General features: G+C 46.1%; 3 protein-coding genes across 5 annotated transcripts in view; 2 read left to right on the top strand and 1 right to left on the bottom strand.

The window, feature by feature from the left end:
* LOC120898461 overlaps positions 1 to 15,680 on the top strand; it is a 136,917-nt gene extending 121,237 nt beyond the window's left edge. For all 3 annotated transcript variants that reach the window (XM_040304358.1, XM_040304359.1, XM_040304357.1), the window contains 8 exons: positions 6,563 to 6,754; positions 6,821 to 6,970; positions 7,034 to 7,269; positions 7,341 to 7,745; positions 9,267 to 9,681; positions 9,747 to 10,140; positions 10,209 to 10,422; positions 10,493 to 15,680. In XM_040304358.1, coding sequence (XP_040160292.1) covers positions 6,563 to 6,754; positions 6,821 to 6,970; positions 7,034 to 7,269; positions 7,341 to 7,745; positions 9,267 to 9,681; positions 9,747 to 10,140; positions 10,209 to 10,422; positions 10,493 to 10,598 — 2,112 coding nt within the window. In that variant the 3' untranslated portion in view covers positions 10,599 to 15,680. The remainder of the gene's footprint in view (positions 1 to 6,562; positions 6,755 to 6,820; positions 6,971 to 7,033; positions 7,270 to 7,340; positions 7,746 to 9,266; positions 9,682 to 9,746; positions 10,141 to 10,208; positions 10,423 to 10,492) is intronic.
* A 374-nt stretch (positions 15,681 to 16,054) lies between these two features.
* LOC120898464 (COP9 signalosome complex subunit 3) lies at positions 16,055 to 19,063 on the bottom strand. The gene is made up of 7 exons (XM_040304361.1): positions 18,445 to 19,063; positions 18,203 to 18,357; positions 18,033 to 18,123; positions 17,215 to 17,945; positions 16,954 to 17,136; positions 16,810 to 16,877; positions 16,055 to 16,729 (listed from the first exon to the last, which is right to left on the bottom strand). Exons 1-7 carry the CDS (start codon positions 18,497 to 18,499, stop codon positions 16,714 to 16,716), a joined length of 1,299 nt encoding a protein of 432 aa, XP_040160295.1. The 5' UTR covers positions 18,500 to 19,063; the 3' UTR covers positions 16,055 to 16,713.
* Positions 19,064 to 19,252: 189 nt separating this feature from the next.
* On the top strand, positions 19,253 to 21,444 carry LOC120898462 (zinc finger protein 624). Its single transcript, XM_040304360.1, has 3 exons — positions 19,253 to 19,439; positions 19,514 to 20,668; positions 20,745 to 21,444. The coding sequence occupies exons 1-3, from the start codon at positions 19,380 to 19,382 to the stop codon at positions 21,294 to 21,296; spliced, it is 1,767 nt and encodes a 588-aa protein (XP_040160294.1). The 5' UTR covers positions 19,253 to 19,379; the 3' UTR covers positions 21,297 to 21,444.
* Positions 21,445 to 22,113: the final 669 nt, after the last annotated feature.

Here is a 22,113-nt window from a genome sequence, read left to right as displayed (position 1 = left end):
TCGGTGAAAACAGGCATACAAGACTTCCGTAAGAGCAACGAACGCAAACTGGCTGGCAACAACGGGGTGATACATTTTCATACATTATTCATTTTCATTTTCCCGCGCCTAGCAGGTGAGAAGCACGAGGAGACGGTGCGTTACTCGCCGAAGTAATCAGGCGGCGTTCGAAGTTCGTGATCGGCGGCCGAATGCGCTTTGTTGGTGCTACGTTTTGCTAACATAAGGCGAAGAGCAGATCAAGCGCAGCGTACGTGAATCGCAAGAATGCTATGATACACGCGTAAATCTCAAGAAACGGCTCGGAAAACGTAATGATTCAGGGGTCCCAGTGAACGTAATTTGATTTCTGTACCAACATACCGTACCTCTACTAAATGGAGCACCAATTTCAACGGAGCAAGTTGAGCTGATGGGAAACGATCCAACTTTACGAGATGTTAATCTGGAGCGATTGGGTTTAAAGTTTTTCAATAATTGTTCGATAGAGCTACAGGGCTTAACTTGGAAGTATATGAAGCAAACATTGTTTAAAGGTTCTAAAATTTAATCAGAGCATTGTTTGGCTGCTTAGGAAACTAATCCAAAATCCTAAATTGCTACCAGCAGCATTTAACATAAGGCTTACAAGAGTTTCCCCCAAAATTTTTTGGTTGTTCCCCGAAATTTTTTGATTTCTTCCCATATTTTTTTGGTAAGTTACCACGATTTTTTGGACGTTTTCCCCATGTTTTTAGTTCACTTGTATTAATGTCCAATTGTACCATACCAATAAATCGTGGGAATCTATCGGATACGACGAATAAATCATGAGACGAGCCCAAAAAATTACGGGAACAAATCGATAAATTGTGAGAAACCCTATATTTTCTTTTCACAACAGCCATATTTAACATATTTAAAATTAAATAGTTTAGATTCGAAAACACCTTTTCTATCCCCATTAAAATGAACAACGACTGAAACGCACAATGAGCGCCGGTGGCGTAGCTCCTCAGTTTTCCCAGAATAGATTTTTTCCTTCGGCACACCAATGAGGCAGCGTTGATGAGCAATTGTTCAACATTGGTGACAACATTTGCGTGCGCTGATCTAAAAATACATATATATGCACCAACGAACCTATGTGTGGCTGGGTAAATGTAAAGAAAGTCCCATCCCAACGCTGAAAAAGACAACAACCCGAAACCTTCAACCCAAAAACCAAACAACAAAAAAACTCAAAATCTAACTGGTCTGCCTTTTTCTTCACCCAACTTCAGCAACACTTCGTTGCGTTTGCTTTTCTGATTATGTGAATTTTTCACCTCCTGTCGCTGCTTCCGACAGCCGACCCCACACCCAACCGAAATACGAAAAAAAAGAATCTGTGCGGTACTTTGTCTCGAGGGAAATTGAAGCGATTTCGCTTTCATTCCTTTCGTTAGCCACTCCGCACGATTCCCCGTCGGAGCTTGTTGATCTTTTCTCTTCTCGTTTGGCTTGCCATTCCCTCTCTCTCCCTCTCTCTTTTTTCTGCACATTTCCACCGGTAGCAGGAATAGCAAAAAAAGAGGGAAAGAAGAACATGGAACTCCGAAGACGCATCGGAAGGAACGCCAAAAAAGCACAAGCGGATCACCAGATGTGAATTCTTCTGTTTGTGTTTGAGCTTCGGCTTTAATTTCGTTGGAACCGGGGGGTATTCTCTTTCCTTTACTTTCTCTTGCTCTTATTAAATTCTTTCATATTTGCTATATCACTTGTCTCCTGGGCGCGGAAACCCAAGAGGAGCTGCCCTCTAATACGCACTTCCCACCCTCTCTCGCTCCCTCTCTCTGTTGGTGGAGGTTTTAAGAGCTAATTTCAGTTTTATACGCTTTCCAATTGAAGCTGCTGGCTTGGTTGGTGTAAAAACTCCAAACCCAAAAAACGACTACCAAAAAAAAAAAAAGGGAACGCCTCGAACCGATGTCAAACTTTAAGCAGTACTTAGACCAAGTTACACGTTAGGAAAGGGAGGGCCGGGTGGACTATTTGTTGCGAAAACCAAAACCCCTATCACACTTGCAGGCCCGCTTGAACTGGCCGGGCCCCGGAGTCCCCGGGTCCCGCTGTCACTCCGGCCTCGCTTTCGAACTTTCGAATGATACGGGATAATTTATGCAGGTCGCCCAACAAAGTTTGTCTCTCTGTGTGTGTCCCACCCTTCCCGTGGCGAGGTGGCGTCCCAAGAGAGGGGTTCCTTCTAGTTTTTTGGGGTCTATTTTTCTGGGCTTTGTTGTTGGTGCTTTTTTGTGTCCGCTGTTCATCTACTTAGATTGTGGTAGGAGTTGGAGCAGCAGTTAATCTTTCCCACACACACACACACCCCACCACAACCTCAAAAACGCACGTTTCGCCAATCCAATTTGATCCTTATTTTAATGAAGCAAATAATCTAGAATCAGATAAGGTGCGGGGCATGGGCATGGGAAGGGTAGGGGCCTATTTTAGACAACGAAGATTGAAATAGTTTTGCAATCGGCTTAAATCCCTGCAGGGAGTCATCAAAATTGATGATGCAGCTAGATTTAATTTTAATTATGTCGACAGCTTTTCAAATTGATTCACCCTCCACCCATAGCTTTGACAGGAGGGGCGTCGTCGGACTCATTGGATCGTGGTAGGTTTCAACGACTGGATATTGGAATTGGGATGACAGTGTTAATATATTGGTATCAGCATCTATACATTTTCGCTGATACTACTAGATACTTTCAGTCTATAACCCTATGTAATGTTGGCAACATCTGGTTTTGGAGCATTAGACAACAACCATCTTCTCTGAACTAGTCGCGAATTGAAGTTCTTCAGAATGAGTTGAATATTGGAATATATTAATCAGGTATGGTGACTATTCTGAAATCAAAAATGCACAAAAAGGGGTTTTGTATTCCCGCGAGACTTCCCACAATCAATCTTAAACGGAGAGAGAGAGAGAGGGAAAGGTCTATTTTGGGATCTTCAAAAAGAACCCAACTTCAAATTCAATTATTCGCACCAACAACAAACACATTTCAGAACAAATCATTCTAACCCATCTCCGGCAGGACTTCTGCCCACAATTCCAACTAATCTTTGAAGTTGCTAGAACCACACGCTGCCACCATCGCCTCTTTTGCCTGTGCAAGCCATCACCCCTCTTTCAATGTCAATCAAATGAAGCGTAAATTAATGAAACGTGAAACAAGATTTTCCGCGCACTACTGTGCCCTTCCGCCCGACGACGAGCCAACGAGTGTGTGGGGGTACATGCAACACTTGCGTGTAGTTATTTGCTCGCAACATTGTAGTGCTGTGAAGTGTCGTAGGAGCGCAAAGCATAGAAGAAGAAAAAACACTCTGCTTCAACCACTTTTCCCAACCACGACGGACTCCCCCAACGGTGACAACACATCTAGCGGCTAGAAGCGGGCGCGTGTGACATAACGCTCATTAAAATTGTAAATTCACTGATGCTGCTGCTGCTGCTGCTGTTTCGTCCTCCACCCGAGAACAACAACACCGACGGGGCAAGGAAGCACTTTTCAACCTACTCCTAAGAGCGTTGCATTCCCCCCACACACAGACAAGAGAGACATTTCGCGCTCTGTCTCTGTCTAAGCTAGTGTTAGAATGGAAATATAGCCAAAGAGGAACGGAACACGAAAGAGGCCCCTGGTTTGTCAAACAGGCAGAGCCTACTATGTTATGGTTTGACAGCTCGCGCGGACGCGGTTCATTAAAGCCGCTTCAAAGATGTCGCTCGTCGCTCCACAACATTAATCCACCAACCAAACTTTGCATATTACCCCCCCACCGAGGCAGGATTCGCCACGCCTGTGTCTCTAGGAAGCTAATGCGACGAGAGCTTCATTACAGGTATCGCTTTTACTCAGAACTCCATTCTTGCTGGCGAATCAAATGAGGGGACTTTTCGGAAAAGACAGTTTGTAAACCTCTTTGGACCTCAAATAATGATGAGCTTAATTGTACCACATCATTGTAAAAAGCGCGAATTGTAAAGCGCGTCAACACAGAAGCATCCCGCCACCGCAACCTTAACCAGAAGACTCTTCCCCGCTTTCAGATTTCTCTGTTTTACGATCGCATTGAAAACCGATTTCCAGTGAATGTGGTGAGCTGCTTTTAAAAAGCAATCCTTCCACGTCTGCCAGTGCTAAAGAGTTTTTACGAGCAGAGATAGGGGATGGGGTTGAGGTTAAATCGCCACCTAAAAATGGGGGATTTTGATATCACTTCACAGGCAGCAAAAAGGAGAGAAGGCGCTGGTGGTGCTGGGCTGATTCTTTGTAGCGTCGTTGTGCAGGGGAACGCAACAGTAAAGTGTGATTCTATTGACCAACTCTGCTTTTGTGCTTTGGTGTTGTCAGGGAGCAGAAAGAGAGAGAGAGCTCTTCAGGCTGTCAGGTTATGACCGCGACAATAAAGTGGAAATGACACTGTCTGTCATCGCACCAAGTGAGCTGTTTGGATGGCTGTGTTGCATGTTCCCTACTTCCCTTTGCAACTTGTGCTTCGCTGCAAATCTTGGAGAGTTGGGTTGTGGCTGCAAGACACAATAAAACCGAACATTGTAAAAATCAGCACCACCATCCTCCCCAGGGGATGAATGGAATCGATCGATAAAAAAATCCATCCCACCCTCTCCATGCCAAGCTTCACCAATGTCCAAAGGCGTCGAAATTCAGGGCACGCTCTCGGTGCACTCCAGAGCCTTCCAGAAAGAGCAGTTTTTATTAGTTATTATCGGCTTTTCATTATATCCTGTCAGCCAGGCCAGAGTGAGTGAATTCGCGAGGACACATTCGCATCACAACACAGCGTTATCTCGGGCATCAATATAACTTTTGACGATAGATTCCTTCGGCGTCAATCCACACCAACTCCCCAGAGTGTGCTCTTCCCAACTGTCGCTGGTGGTCGGGGCCCTTTTGGGACATTGCGGGACATTTTCTCGCGGGCCACACACACACACTCGAGGGATCGTAAATAATGGCAATAAATTCATGCTTCAGCCTACGGCCTTCAGCTATCATCGCTCGACCCGGAGCCACAGATGACGGATGGCGAACGTGTTTCACGACGGGTGAAGGGACGCTTTATCATTTCCAGGAATAGATTTATATGGATGCATCAAGCAATCAATAGCACCAGCAGCGTTCACAGTACACCACAAACATTGGCACGATGCTGCGTGTACGGTGAGCAATGTGGAGAGCAAATACTCCAAGCACCAGGCACTCAACAACTTGCTACAGGCAAATGGGGAGTGTATGTGTGTCCAACTCTTCAACCAGTTGGCAAAGGTGCTTTGATCTTTGAACAACCTAAAGCACTGTTGCCAGTGTCCGATAATCGAACAGGAGGCACACAAAGTTTAAACGCCACAAACGAAGCTCCTGAACCCTACCTCTATTACCATGCTCTTGGTCCCGGATCTATCGACCCTTCTTACTCGCCAATTAATTGTATTGTATTCTATTGCTCTCTGTGTCTGTTAATTAACCGAACACACATGGCAACCACATGTCACACGGTACGGAAACGACGAATCCCCCTTAAGCGTAAATAATCGAAACGACAGACAACCGAAAGGGGCAAAGGTTTGTGCGTACACTACGGAGAAACGGGGAGTTGTATCTTCAGCCGGCTGTCTTCCGTCGGAAATACATTCCAATGAGCCGAAACACAATCGAATTGTAACGTTGACAGGATGCATGATAGTTACTTACCACAATTGTCCTCCTTTACAATATCTGTCTCTCTGTAATGTGCTTAGCTGTGGCTAGGCTCCTTTTCACACCTTTTCTGTTCTATGCTCTGTAGTGTTTAAGCTTCGTGAAGAGTACTGGAGTTTGAAGATGTCTTCAAAGATCAATAGAATTGTGGTTCAGTTCACTCAATGCGGTAATGGAGGAAAGTTGGAATTGAAACGAATAAAAAAGCACATTGGAATTGGCCAACTGAAGTATTGGAGATAAAGAATGCCTACTAGGATCCAAAATTACATTCGTTCCAGTGACTTCTGCTACCACCCGTGCCTACTTGGTTCTGTAGAAAATAGTGTAATAGCGTTCCTGCACTCAATCAAATCCCTCTCCACCCTACCCTAATGCAATGTGTTTGATTTTTAGGTTAATTGCTAGCCAGTCCCCAGTGCCTTCCTTCTCCACTAGAGTCACGAAGAGCTAGTCTTCTTATCTACGCTCATTAGATGTTTTCGATATTGCGGTTGGTAGTGTTTCCGTCAGTCCACCTTTTTTACTAAAGCACTTAGAACGATAGCGTTTAGCTCTCTCTCTCTCTCCTTTTTTATCACTCTCATTCACTCTCGTAAGTTATGCCATCTCTTGCTCGCTCTCGCTCTCTCGCTCTCTCTCACTACTTTTCTATCACGTTCGTAAGCGCGACTCCTGTCAAACTAGTTTAGAGTAGAGATTGGCGCGCCGTGAGTTCGTCGTCGAAATTCAGCCAGCAAAATTTCTAACGCGGGGCTTGCTTGGCCTGTTTCGGTACATTACACACTCTTCACACACAGGACTACATTACCGTGTACGATGGGTATACGACGCGCGATCCGATCATACTGAAGATATGCGGCGGCGGCCAGGCAATCCCGCAGGCCATCTCGAGCGGTCCGGAGCTGCTGGTCGAGTTTACCACCTCGCCGTACGGTACGTTCAACACGCCGCAAACCAGCGGCCACTCGCTGCACGGCTTTCAGCTTGAGGTAAGTGTCCAGAGTCCTTGTTTCTCTGTATGTCCCAATGTTACCTTCGCTTCTTTCCCTTTCCAGGTGTCGGTACGCTTCGTCGACATCCAGACACCGACGTACGCGAAAAGCAAGCGTATCTGCGAGTTCTGGCTGCGAGGCACCGGTCACGGGGTGCTACAGAATCCGCTACACTCGCTAGCGCCCAACACAACCTGCCTGTACCATCTGCAAGTAAGTGAGACATTAGGAAATCTCATTACCATCAACTCTTTAACGCCTTCCACCCATCGCCAGGGCACGGAGGCACGCGCAATCGATGCGATCAACATACCGCGCCGATCGGGCGCCCTGTCCACCTCGCCGACCCGCTTCAAGGTGTGGATCTCGGTGCTGAAGTTCGAGCTGGCGCCCGAGTTCGGCGCTACCGAGGAGCAGATGCTCCAGTACCAGACGAAGGAGGACTGCAGCGGCATGCTGCGCATCTGGGACGGGCCACTGCGCGAGGTGCCCAACTGTAAGGATGTCAGCTGGTAGGTTGTTTCGGTCGATGGTTTTCACATGTTCAGAAGAATTTAATTCCTAAAATGCCGCTCTTACACAGTCTCACCACCGATAAGGATGGAACGCAGCGGAGCAGCGTACGGTTCGGTGCCAACACGACCAACATCATCGCTCGGTACTGTCGCGGTTCGGTGCCTCGGTCGTGCGACCACGGCATCCTCAATATGAGCAGCTCGCGGCCCTGCACCCTGTCGGAGAGTTACGTCTCCAGCAGTGACTTTGTGACGCTCGAGCTGAAGACGTCCGACTCGACCGTGCTGCGGCCGCTCCAGTTTGCGCTGCGGTACGAGTTTGTCGATCTGCTGCAGGACGGGACGGCGATCGGTGGGGAGAATGAGTGCCACCGGCGCTTTGCCAGCAGCCAGATGGAGCGGAAAGGACCGCACCCGGTACGGAGTGTGCGGAACATCTTCCTGTTTGGACGGGGCGGTGCCAAACACCTGCAGTAAGTATTCTTTCCACTGATTCTGAGGTTTGAAAACTGATTTCCTATGTACCGCTGCAATCCACGGCACACATCGGGAGAGACTGATTCTGAACACAGTATTTTAAGTGAATTTGATCCTAAACCTATACCCGTTTTGGGAATATTTTTGAACCCGTATCAGTCCTGGAATTGATCCTATTCGTCCTGAATCCTTATCCCGATCCTGGTCCAGAACCTATAACTGATATCGGACCAATATCGGTCCTGGAACTAATCCTGACTTTATACCAGTCCATAAATCGATTCCTACCCCTTATCGGATTTGGAAGATATCTCAAACTCATACCGGAACTGGAACTGATACTGAACCTAATCCGATCCTGGAACCGATCCTGACTCAATACTAAGATACGAACTGACCCCAAACCAGCTATTGTCCCAGAGCTGTTTATAATACGATATCAGTCCTGGAACTAATTCTGAATACATGCCATTTCTGGAATTAGTTGCCAATCGATACCATATTCCAAACATTCATATTGGAGTTGGAATTGATACTGAACCCAAACCGGTTCTGGAACCGATCCTGATCCCATAACGGTTTTGGAACTGACCTTGAACCAGTATCAGCCTTGGATCCTTAACCAATACCGATTTGGGATCTGATCCTAAACCCATACTGGTTCTGGAAGTAAGCCCAAACCCATACCGGTACTGGAATTGATACTAGATCATATACCAGATACTAAAATCCATATCTATCCTGTACCAATGTATAACCTATCCCGATCCTAAACAGGTACTATAGTAAGTCCTAAACCGATAAAAATCCTGGCACTGGTTCTTAAACAATACCAGTCTTGAAACGAATTCTGAGCAAGTATCGGTCCAACTGCTCCTGAAACTATACCACTCCTGGAATAGATCCCGAACCCATATGGATTCTGGAGCTGATACTGGTCCCATGCTTGTCCAAGAACTAATCTTGAATCCATTTCAGTCCTGGAACTGGTTTTTAACCTATACTGGTGTGGGAACCGAACCAAAACTCAAACCGATAATAGAACTGAACCCGAACCTATAATAGTCCTAAATCTGATCCCGTACCCATACCTGTACAAGTACTGATACTGATCCCATACCGGCCCTGAAACTAGTCTTGAACGCATATCAGTCCTGGTACTAGTTCTTAACCAATACCGGTCTTGGAACTGATCCTGAGCCAATGCTGCTTTTGCAACTGATCGTGACTTTATACCAGTCGTGGACCCATATCAATCCTGATACTAGTCCTAGAGCTATTCCTAGAATTGATACTGGACTTATATCGATTGTGGAACTGCCCCTGAACCAATACCGGTTCTGGAACTGGTTCCAAACCCAAAGCAATCGTGGAATTGATTTAGAACCAACATCGGACCGGAATCTGCTATCTTTTTCCTTCCCGACCAAAACCAACTAACTAACACGCCTTACTCCTTACCAGAATTTGATAGCACGAAGATCTTGGCACTAAAATAGCGCCTTTTCTACTTTCAGCTGTATCTATCGCTTCGAAGCACAGCGCGGTGAACGGGTGCGGATCGAAATCAACCGTGCAATGACCGGCAACCGTACGTGCGATTCGCGCGTCGATCCGGACACGGGCCGCTCGTACTGCTTCGGCGACAGTACGGCACGGGTCGAGATCTTCGAGCGTCCCTGGCACGAGTCGATCCTGTTCCCGCGCGGCTGCATCTGCAACTCGACCAACAACTCCTACCTGCCGATCGTGTTCACCTCCACCGGGCGGGAGGTGGAGATCCACTTCACCACCGCCAACATGACCAACGAGGACGATCCGGACACGCTCAGCTTCGAGGCGTCGTACGAGTTCGTGAAGGGTCCGATGATGTGCAAGGACGTGCGGCGCAAGAACGCCATCACCGGTGTGGTGACACTCTCGTCGGGCGATGTAAGTGTATTGAGGTCTAGAAATAGCGAATGTTTGAGTGTAACGCTCTTTTAAATCTTTCCCAGATTGAGTGTCGCAATCGACCCTGGTTGATAGAGCCATCGTACGATCGGTACCTCTACATCCGCCTCAAAGGGCTGTTTCTGCGCAAGTTTAACCCAGCAACACCGCTCGCGTACAATGCCAGCTTCAGTGCGGTAACGCCGATCCGTTGCTACACAAAATCGCGCGTCATCATTACGAACGGTGAGGGCATCTCGGTAACGGCCTGTCCACTGCCCGAGGAGACCAAACACCGGCACGTGGTGGAGGTGTTCAGTGCCGGCTGGGGCCGTAAGCACCCATTCTTCGGGGCGGAAGCATCGCGCGTCGTTTCGGTCGAGTTTCTCAACCCGGACGAGGGTGGCCACTATGCGTTCAGCTGGCTCGAGCTAACGAAACGTCCGTCGGCAAGTTATGGTGAGCGTGAAGGGGGCGCGTCAAAGGTGCGGTTCAAGGCGAGTGTTAACAAATGTTGTTTCTTTTAGCTCTAGTGCAAGAGGAGTGTCCGTATCTTTGTCCGGATCTGAACGCGTGCGTCAACGCTTCCATCTGGTGCGACGGCATCGAGCAGTGCCCGTCCGGTGAGGACGAAGCGTTTACGCACTGTTCGGCACTGTTGCGTCTGCCGGCCGAGCTGCTGGCAGGGCTGAGCGTCCTGCTGCTGGTGCTTTGCTGCGGATTGTTCGGCTATCTATATAGGTATTGCAATAATAATGAAATTTTCAAGAAGTTTCATCAAAACATTCAATTAATGTGCTACTACTTTCAGAAAAATCAAACGCAACTGCCGGCGGACGAGCGTGCTGCAGACGCGCCTCAAATCGCTCAGCTCGATGGATACGGCCGTGTTCGAGGACAAGGAGGTGATTTGCTGACAAAGCGACAATTCTGTACGGTACGTGGAGATTGACCGCGTCACCACGGTCTGACCGCGTCATCGACCAGCGCCAGGCCGAAACCGTACAGAATTGTCTTCCCAGCGAGCACGCAACGCGACGAACGACGCACGACAGCAACAGCATGCCAAACGAGCGCCAACCGGGCGACGACACTACCAGTGAGCAGCAGCAGCAGCAGCAGCAGCAGCAGGAACATGATGGACTGAGCAATAATAGCGGCAAAGTTTCGTGTACTTCTTTTCTACTCTCGACTCTCCTTGCGGCGAGGGCGATGGAGCGGTAAAGCGCCCTCTAGGAGGAAAACTAAGAGAGCAGCCAGTTAAGAGAGTCTACTAAGCGAAGGGCAAACTTCCCCCTGATAAAAAAAAAACTTCATTTACACTTTAGCGATATTGTAGTAGCGAACATGTTAGCGCAAAAATCTAAATCACATTCACACTCAAACACTAGGAACAAATAAGGCAAACTGGGTGCGTGGGGACCCCTCACGAAGGACCCCCTTCTCGGTACCTTGTTAGCCATTCTAATTTTACGACGTTTTACTCTAGCGAACGATTGTAGAAGGGCAGCTTCCGCTGCATGAGATAAAAAAGGGTAATAGTGGGAGCGCCAAAATCAGAATGTGAGAAAGATAGGGAGGAATAGAAGAAGAAGAGATCTCTCTTGGCCAGGGAGGTCCGATTCAAAGCTACTACTACTGTACTACGTTTTAGTATTACTTCTAGTGAAACCAGTACAATTATTACAATACTATTAAGTTGATAATTGAATTGGTCGTGGAAATGCGAGAGAATAGCGTTGTGCTGTTAGATGATCGTCGATGATGTTAAGCTAAAAGAGACCCTTTCAGAAAGGTCAGAAAGTAGAAATCAAAAGTGAAGCGAGAGCAAGCGAATGATGATTAGTTTTAGTTTTAATCGCTTTTTCTCTCTTATTGTTTACCAAACAACACAGATAAATTGCCATATTTGTGTTAATAAGAGCGATATATCTATTATTACCATCAACAACACACAAACACACAGCGTTTGCAGAGCTTTTCGAAGAGCGAAACTATCAAAAAAAAAACAAAGAAAAGCAAGAGACGTGGTCTTTTATGCCTCAATTCTATGGAGGATTCGGCACACGGGAGAAGCAAAAAAAAAGGAAAGGGAGCTGGGAAATAGTATTATTAGCGAAGAGATGTAGGAAAGATGGGTAGAGTTTATCTAGCAAAAAAAAAAGTTGGTTACGAAAGTGTAAAAACACGACCGCCAGCGGGCATCCCCGTTCGGCGTAAGGTTATTATGATGTGGACCGTTGTTCATTATTAATTGAATTGAAATTGAATTGTATGTTACACAGCGCGGTTGGAAATGGTAAAATGTAACTTCCGTGTTTTTCTTCCAACAAAAAAAAGGAAGAGGAGAACGAGAGTGAAGGTTAGAGGAAATTGTAAAAGAATTAAATAGAAAGGAATGGGGAGAGATAGAGAGAATATTAAACAAATGATTAAATCAAACAATTTAAAGCAAAAGGATGAAAATACTGAACTCTGGGTGGTATTGTGTATCGGTAGAAGTGGAATTTTAAAATATTAAAACTTAAAGCAAAATTAATACAAAGAAAGTATAGTAACTAATTAACGCAGTCGCAGATTAGAGAAAAAAAACTGAAGAAGAGAAAACAAAAAAAACACTTCTCCTTCTCCTCCGTTCTGTGAAGGAAAAACTGGATGCGTGTTAGAAGAAACTTAAAGTTTGCTAATGCAAAAACCCGTTCAAGATCAAAAACATTCAAAATAATATTTATGTAAGAGCAGAAGTATAAAAAAGCAGTTTTTCAATTAATAGATCTGTTGAAAAGGGGGAATGGGGACTCTCGACGACCACTCGCCCCATAGAAAGAGAAAAATAGAGTTTGATTAATGGTAACAAAGGTTTGGTGAGTGTGTGTGCGTGTGTGTGTCTGTCTCACAACGAAAAACACTAAGCCACGGACCAAAAAAACAAATACTAATCGCTATTAAACAAAAAAAAAACAAAATTGGCTTACAAAAGCCATCGTAGGAAGGAAGTGGGAATACCACAGGTGTGTAACGGATGCTGTACATATACAAGTGAGTGAGTGATAAGAGACGGATATAATGTCGGAAATGGTGTGATAAATGCACACCGTTTATTCTTTTTTTACTTTGGTAACGAAAATGTTATGTTTTTTCAATCAAAATAATCCTTATTACTAATGGAATTACTAAGAGACGCTACACACGAACGGTACGTACAGTTGGTGTATCTTTTTTGTATTGCTTTTTTAGTACACCAGCGAGAAACCTACTTAGTAACGGTCAATTTTCATGTTATATGTATTCTCCCTTTTTTGTAATCACGGATTTAAAATTGAAAAAAGTACTGCCAATCTGCTTTAAAACTGTGCGGTCACGGAGATCACATCATTGTGGAAGCGTTACGCAATGTAACATGCGTTACGCACGAACAAGAGACGAACCCCACTTTCCCTCACACACTCTCTCTCTCTTACACTCTCTCAAAAACTGCCAAAATGCGTTCGACTACGATTTACCACTCGATTACGGTTGTTTCCGTTGTACTTGCCGTGCCGCGTGTGGGGGTTGTGCGCGCAGCTAACCGTCAGCACTGTCCACTAACGCGTTGGAGCGTCTCCCCAACGAGTCATATCTCGAGCGTATGTTGCATCCCAATGTATGGTGAAAGCGTTATACACACGTTAAATTTATAATCACACAACCAAAACTGCCAAAAACAAAAACGGACGAGAGGAGCTCAAAAGCAAATCAACTGAACACGACACTAAGCGTTATCATTTTGACTGTTTTGGTTTAGATTGTTGCAATTCGCTTAAGCATTTGTTAACTCGCTACAGTACACCACGTATGAGGTACGTGAAAAGAATAGCAGTGAAAAGGACGAAACATTAAGGTTAGTAAAATTAAATCCAACTAGTTGTGGTAGAAAGAAGAAGGAAAATGAAATAGATAAAAGAGTAGTTTTTTGTTTTGTTTTTATTGCCCCTTCCCGTAATGTAGCATGTAAAGGAAAGTTGTAAAAGCCCCGTTCAGAGACGAACGTACAAAGGAAACCCGACAACACACACATTTACACCTGTTAGAGAATGCAAAAACAGAAACAGGAAAAGGTACACTTGTTAAAACTGAAGCAAGAAATGCTGTTTCGCTGCTGTTTACTACCTTTGCTGAGTTTAGTAGTTAATTTGTTGGAAAGGAACGAAGCGGAAACAGTGTTTGTTTTCCTTCCTTGAAAAGCCTAGCAGTAAACGTTGAACGAAAAGAGAAGAGAACCGATTAAATATTAGAAAAAAATTGCCCATTCTCTTTGCTCCACGATTAAAGAGTTTTCGTCCAAACTGCTCGCAATGCGTCACTATCACTGAGTGAGTGAAAAGCAAAGCTAACATCGGAAACATTTTTAAAGTGAAAGAAACCCCGCTCCAAGCACTTTATGAGGCCCTTGTGGAACGTTTCGATTCCTTTTTCTAAACCCAAAAAATATATATAGAAAACTGCATCTTTGATATTAACAATTCATAGAGAAGCAAAGAACCGATTTAATCCCATTTGCAAATTTGCCAAACATGTAGAACAAACACACACTTCACAAAAACAGACAACAGGAGAAGAGCATCAGGCTCACGATGTACAAGATTTCTCACACTATCAAATTGTTGTAAAATAGTAAAACAAGCGAAAGACTCCCTCTTTCTCTTTCTCTCTCGCTCTCTCTCTCTCTCTTTCTATAAAAAAAGAATAGAAAAATAAACCAGTTACAAAACTAGTAAAAGAACAAAAATCAATCGCGCGCGCTTGATTAATGTAGTAAAAGAGCACCACCACCCTCCATATAAAAAAGAAAACACAAACCGAGCTAAAACAGATATGCAAACAGATAAAACAAGCAACAAAAAAATGATAAGGAATAAGCTACAGAAACAAAACAAAAACAAAGAAATAAAAACAGAAATTTTGCACTTCACTATTCTGAATTCAGCTCAAAAAGAGAGGAAACAATGGAATGCAAGACGAATCCAAGACTTCATGACAATAAAAACGGGCGGACGGGCGAGGCGAAGATAGAGAAAGAGGGAAAGAAGGAGAAATTGTTTAAACCACTGAGAAGATGAATAGAGAAAAGCGAGACTAAAGTGAAATAGAGCAAAACAGACAAACAAACAAACAAAAACACAATGAAGAAACGCTAGATTTGTACTCGATCGAGAAGAGAACGTAAAGTAGTAAAGAGGAGTAAAGAGGAGTGGCGACACTGTACTATGGGCCAAAAGCCAGGGCTGGACACATAACACACAAAACAGACTAAACTGAGACATGTCAAAAATCAATCTACGAATGTTCCTTTTTCACTGTTTTTTCGTTTCATTTATTATTGCTACACTACCTCCCGGATAAAGAACTGAAGACATTAATGAAAGAAAAATGGTAAACAGGTTTAACGAAACGTTCTGCGCAAGCAGAGCGCGCAGGAAGGAAGAAGCAAAAGCATCAAAATGAGAAGGATGTAAGCAAAAACCAACCAATTGTCGATTGAAGGTGCTTTCGTGGTTTTAGCAATTGGGTTTTCTTTTCTTTTTTCTTTCCCCTTTCTCATTTTGCATACAAAAGGTGCAAAATAAATAGTAAAAAATGAAGACACATGGAATTTAAGATAATCGCTCGTTGATGATATGATTAACGTTTAGCAGGAAATGACTAATAACCGCGCGTCACATTATAGAGAGGGAGAGAGAGGCAGGAAAGAAAAGAGTAAAGCGATACCAGATTAAGAAAACTTTATAATGAACCAAAAGGAAAAGAGATAAACTTACAACACGATTGACGCTGCATCGAAAGTGAGATATGTAAGGGTTAAGATGAGATTAGAAAGAGATTGCCGCGTGAAAATCAAGCTAAATGAAAAAAAAATACGTGATCCTAGGTATTCACAACGGGGAGGGGACTGTAGAAATGTTTAGACAAAAGAAAGAAACTGAGAAGAAAAAAAAACAATTAAAGGAAACTGTAAGAAAGAAAATTTAACTCTTCGCTAAACAATAGCAAAAAAACAATTTCAATGAAATTTAAAAGTGAAAAACTGAAAATGAACATGAACTCTGAAAAAAGCATTAGGAAACAAGCAAAAACAACAAAAAAACGAGACAACAACATTAAACAAAACAAAAAAGAACATAAGAAATAAAACAAATCAACCATATCATTGAATTTCAACCAAAATTCTAGCAGAAAAACGTACTGAATGTTAAGTGCACGTCACCTAAGTTGCATGCTGTTTAGAAGCGGGATTAGTGTTCTACTCTTTCTACTTTACTCACCGATTTAGGATTCCTTTTTTTCGCACATTCGGACATTTTTCGCACCCATGTGTTCAACGCCTCTGCGCACATGTTTTCACTTCCAGCTTGTTTTCATTTTATTACAGTCGAGAGCATTTACACACACCACCTTTCAAACACCTCTCCTCTTTGCCGAACATTTGCCGAAAACTTCTTCACACTCTCTGTGAACTCCCAAGAAAACCGGAAGGAAAGCACTACACACACAGAGAGAAGCTGTACGGGTGGTGGGGGCAAGCTTACGTGTGCGGGATTATCCGGGTCATTTTCGGTGCACTTTTTTCGCCTCACAACACACCTTGGGGAAGGGAGAAGAAGGAGTTGAGAATCGAACTAAGAATTTTCGACGAATTAACTTAAGAAGAAAGAAAAAAGATGAATCCTGCTGCAACACAACACCCTGAACGGAAGCGTTTCGCGGTGTAACATAGATTTCGTTTTTTTGTTTTTTGAATTTTCCTTTTGACCTTTGCCCTTTGCCACTTCAACTCCAGCTTCGCTTTCGGTCGCGTTTTTGTTAAGTTTATCAGTTCGATTCGTTGGGATTCGTGCCTGTTCCTGTTTCCTGCGTCTCTTGTCTGGCGTTCATGCTCTTCTTCTTACTCTGCCTATCGTTGTGTGCCACTAACTGTATCGCGCTTTTTTTTTCGTGTGTGTCTATGAGTGTGTCTCTGTGTTTGTGTGTTTTGTTTTTACATAATTCAACAATCTATTCCGTTGGATCACTACAATTGGGAAGAAAAAAAGAGGTTATTTGTCTCGAACGCTTCCATTTGAATACACATTAGTTTCATCAGTTACCCACCTGCTGTAAGCCTTCGAATTGCAACCGATTCCGTCGTCCTCCTGGTTGCCAAACGATTTTTTAACAAACTGTAATAGAAAAAAATCAATAAAATGATCCCTTTTCCTGCGCAAAACAATTGGCCCCCATCAGTGCGACACGTACCACCGGGTTGAGCATTATCTCCTCGTCCATCTTAAGAATCTGCTTGTTCAGCCCCATCACAAGGGATATTTGATGCTGCACCATTTCGAACACCTCCTGGTCGTTGTACTCCTGCGGATCGTCCTTGAACACGACCATGCCATCCTTTTGATTGATCGTGGCAAATATCTCACCGGATTTGATCTGAAAGCACACGAATCGGTTTCATCATTCCGGTCCCCATCGTTCGGTCGCCCGAACAACATCCGACCGCTCACTCACCATGTTGAGAATGTATTTCTCCGCCTCGGCCGGCCCGCTGAGCTGCACCCGGCTGGCCACATCCGCCAGCGACAGCGTCAGAAACGTTTTCGTCAACCGCTGGATGTTCTTCTTGTACAGCGAGGCGACGACCTGCTTCACCAGCCCCATGTTTGTGTCGCGCTGGAACGTGTCGCGGTACTTGTTCACCACGTTTCGCACCTCGTCCGCCGACGACGTGTTGTACGCGCTGGACAGATCGTGGTAGGCGTGGCTGAGCGGCTTCATAAACCGGGTAATGACCTGCGACGAGTACTTCGGTATCGGCAGCACCTTGCCGTGCAGGATGAGCGACACCAGGATGTACTTCTTGTACGATTCCAGCATGATGTGCGACATCGCGAGGGCGGGCGTCGAGACGGCCACCTCGAAGAAGTACAGCGCCCGCTCGTAGTTCTTGACCGCGCTGTAGATCATGCCGCCGTAGTAGTAGTAGAGCAGGAAGTACTTCGTGTCCGCGTAGTTGTCGTCGGTGGTTGCGATCGCGGCAATGTCGCAGTCCAGCAGGCGTATCGCCGGATTGAACACCTTCGCGCACAGGCACAGCTGACAGAGGTCGGCATGGATCGGCGTTAGCTGGGCGTTGAACAGGCGTATCTTCTCCAGCGCCAGCACCAGCACGTGGATGCCCTGGATGATGTGTTGTTTGTTTTTCACCAGCGCCGTCGTCATATGGTGGCAGAGCTCGTAGTCTGTAAAAAAGAAGGGGTGAAAGAAAGCGAAACATTAATACGCGAACCATTGTGCGCCTGTTACTCTTGTGCTTTGGGACCACTTACAAACTTGCGGTGCGTATCGCACTTGTTCGGCATCGCAGGAGGTGATGAATTCGCGCACACTGCGTAACACGTTTTCTGTGTCGTCAACATTCTGCGGAAAAAAGGAGTAAGCATTGAAGTTAGCCCCTTTCATGACTAGCAACCTCCAACCCTGGCAAAAAAACGCTTACACTTGAATCGTTAAACTTCGCCGACAGCACAAACAGATAGCCCAACGAGTGCTGCTGAATGTCTAACGTTTCCATCACATTGTCGAGAATGTTGCCATTCTTTGTCACCAGCTCGACCGAGTCGATCAAGTACACGACCAGCTCGCGGAAGTTGCCTGAAAATGCAAAAGGAAAACAAACCGGGGTTTTGAATGATCGTTCTTGTTTACATAATGTCCCCCGTGCCCGTAAACCAGCCATACCTGCACTGCTCTGTGAACGGACGAAACTGACGAAGTACTCTAGCGGAGAGGCCATTGTTTACAGCTGGACCGCCTGGACCTGGATGGGTTTGCCTCGCAGATTAACCCGACGTAACGCGATTCCTCAACGTTTGCCTAACCTAAGGGACGCTCCGGCACACACACACACGCAACCTTCGATAGAATGGCCAGCAGAAAGAGATAGTGGTTGCACGCTAGTGATGCACGTAAATACCGTTTGCCGTCTCAGCACCTCGGCAGGAACATGACCAAATGTGCTATCCGCTCTCGCACGGTGACGGACCTTCGTTCCGGCGTTGTTTTGGGGATTGGGGTTGGCGTATTAGCTGCTTCGTACTACGCCAAGCACGCAAATCGCGTGCCCGTTGATCGATCGGAGGAGGGCAGGTGTTGGAAATTGAGCGTGTTTTATCACACCGCACCTGTAAAATTACCGAGCACGGGGATGGCTTTTTTCGCTGCACAAGCGAGATACTGTGTCGGCAAAACGCGATTATGTGCTTCAGCGGAGGCAAGGAGCAGAAGCGAACGTCAACAGTGTCAAATGTGCACGTGTGCGCCAAATGAGCCCGTTTTTTGCTGGGACCCATTTTGACAGCTCGTGAGCAATCGAAAGAAGCCCAACGAAATGATTTGCAAAAATGGCTTCACGGTATGGTTGAGAGGGTAAGAATGATTTCTTCTAAAGTTTGATAAGTTTATTTTCTACTTTATACTAGGAAAAGTGCCATACGAGCTTCGTTTGAATATGAAAACAAATCGTAAAAGAATGCCACATTCGCGCACAAGAAAACTGGCAACACTGCTAATCACTGCTAGCTGTCAAACGACAAATACCGGTTGTTTTCTTGTTTGGTATAAACAAAATGCACAACTTCTGATCAATAAAATCACAATCCGTGGTAATAATCGAAATGTTCGTAAAGCCACGGCTAGAGTTCAGCAATAAAATCGGCACTAACATTCCCTCTACGGTAAGTATGACTGTGCAAGTTTCCAGTTGCCCCAATTGCAGTCATAGGAGAGCAATTGTTTACGTTCGTTTCAGAACTCCGATCATGATGTCGTTACGGGTAGATGCTATCCAAATGCACAAAACAATAATAGCCAGCAAAATGAATTAAGTACTTCACCTACCGCTAGCTGCACTACCCAGAAAGCATCGAAAAAGAAAGAAGCGGAACAAAGCAGACATGCGAAGAAAAAGTATGGCTGTGGAGATTGTGGGCTGGTGCGGTACGATACGGTACAGGAAATTAAGCAGCACATGATGGTGGAGCATGGCTACGTGAGCCAGAAGCGAATAACGTACCCAGAATCGGAAATTGATGAGGCGTCGCAAGATTCCAATGAAAAATCTAGCCCTGGCCCTGCAATGAAGCAGCAACCCGCACACGGTCCGTCCTGTGACGATGAACAGCGAGCTAAAAACAACTCCCAATCCCCAGAGGAACCGCTAACGAGGACCAGGAAAAGAAAACTGCAACTAGAACAAAGTCCCCCAAGCGATGAAGAGGAAGAGAAAGATGATTTCCTAAAGACGGTCACGCTGAAATCGCTGACCGAAAAGTTCCAGTACGAAAAGCCCCACAAGTGCTCGCGCAAAGGATGTCAGTACAAGTTCGCGTCGTTTGAAGTGCGTGACCAGCATTTGCGCTGCCATGCGGAAAATGATTCCACGCCGGAGCCAGCGGCCGACGGGAGCGACAAGAAAGCGACCGTGCCGCGGAAACGCTTCAGCTTCAAGTGTAGCCAGTGCGATGGCAAGTTCGATGCGTGGAAACCCTGCCTCATGCACCTTTGGCGCGAGCATCAGATCGATCTCGGCATGCTGCGGTGTCCGGTGTGCGAGAAGCGCTTCGTTTACACCGTGCACGTGTTTAAGCATCTGCAAACGCACCGGCTGAACGATGCGCACGATGTGGCGTGCCGGGTGTGTGGCAAGAAGTTTGTCAACACCTCGCAACGCTCGGTACACGAGGCGCTGCACCGGGCGAAGGAACCGTACGGCGACGAGGACGAGCTGCTGCAGGATGCGGTGGAGAAACCACGCTGGTACGCGGAGCGGCGCTGCGACATCTGCAAGCACATGTTCTCCAACTCCAAGATACTGTCCAAGCACATCAAGACGGTGCACCTGCAGATCAAACCGTTCGTGTGCAACGTGTGCGGGTACAAGTGCGCCCGGAAGGCAACGCTTAATGTGAGTACGGGCCCGCGAAGGGTGGCACATACAATTCATTAGAGCTATATTTCTTCCATTCCCCCTTACCGAACAGATTCACATCCGGCAGCATTCGGGGCTGAAGCCGCTGACCTGCAAAAGCTGCCCATTCCGGACAGCGGATCCAAGCGCGCTCAGCTACCACGAACGGCGTCACCAGAACAACAAGGCGTACCAGTGCAAAACGTGCGGGCTGCGGCTGGTGCAGCCGAATGCACTGCGCGGCCACATCCAGACGCAGCACCCGCAGGAGTACCAACGCATGAAGTGTACGCTGTGCGATTACGCATCGATCAATGCGCAGAACTTGAAACGGCACCAAGCGAACCATAAGGCGGGTTTGATCAAGACGCACGACGAGGACTCGCAGCCGGAACCGGGCAACGAGCGGGGTGGAAATCATCGTACGCCGCATGGTCTGCATGGGTTGGGTGTGTCGGGTGGCTTAGGACGTCATCCGGAAAATGCGCCTGAAATTTCGTCCGATTGCTTTCTGCCGCTCGAGAGCGTTGATTCGGTGGTGCACGATACGGGCGGCATTACGATACCGGCTGCGGTGGTCTCTTTGCCGGCGGCACTGTCCGAGGAAACGCAGTTCCCAATCTAGGAGTTGTCGGAGTAGGTCACGTTCAAGTAAGTAGGAGTTATGTTGCCCATATGGTTCGTTACGAAGGGATTAGACCAGAGGCGTTCTACCTATATCAATGTGAAGTTCATAATAACACGAATAAATAGTTCAGTTTACAAATGACGTAGTTTACCCGTATACTTTGTATCGTAGACATGAGACATCCGGTCTGTCAGAAAGTTGTAGTTTTCGCTTCCGAAATTTACTAGCCCTTTCTACTCAGTATATTCCTCGCCTGTTATTACTCATGGGATCCAAACGATGTAAATGTAAAGTACAGCCCTCAGAGTCTTAAGGGATATAATTTAATTCAACCATGGACCATTCAAACGTTACACCAGACCCGTTCCGGTCATAGAAGTTAGTCAAACTAGCGCACAATAACTCAGTATGTTGTCGGAAATCGTTAGCGATCGAATGATGGTAAACACACTTACATCTTCCCTTGAAACAGTTCTACAGTTTCTAATTCAAAGGAACACATGAATCAACGAGATGTTCGATCATGGACTGATGTCATGGACCCACGGCTCCAAATCGCTTTCGAAATTGTTACTCCGCCTCCGATTCCGGCTATATTAAACAAACGGCAGACTCCGTATAACTCCGGACGACTCGGACTCCGAACGATTCCGGATGACTCCGGACGACGCGGCATGCGGATTCCGGACTCCGGACGACTCCGGACGACTCGGCATGCCTCCGGACGACTCCAAACGACACCGACTCCGGGCTACTCCGGGCAACTCCTGGCGACTCCGGGCGACTCCGGGCTACTTCGGGCGACTTCGGGCGA

This window comes from Anopheles arabiensis, chromosome 2, assembly GCF_016920715.1.
Source record: "Anopheles arabiensis isolate DONGOLA chromosome 2, AaraD3, whole genome shotgun sequence".
Lineage (NCBI taxonomy): Eukaryota > Metazoa > Arthropoda > Insecta > Diptera > Culicidae > Anopheles > Anopheles arabiensis.
The sequence above is the reverse complement of the archived record's forward strand: the minus strand, read 5'-3'. Positions and strand labels throughout refer to the sequence as shown.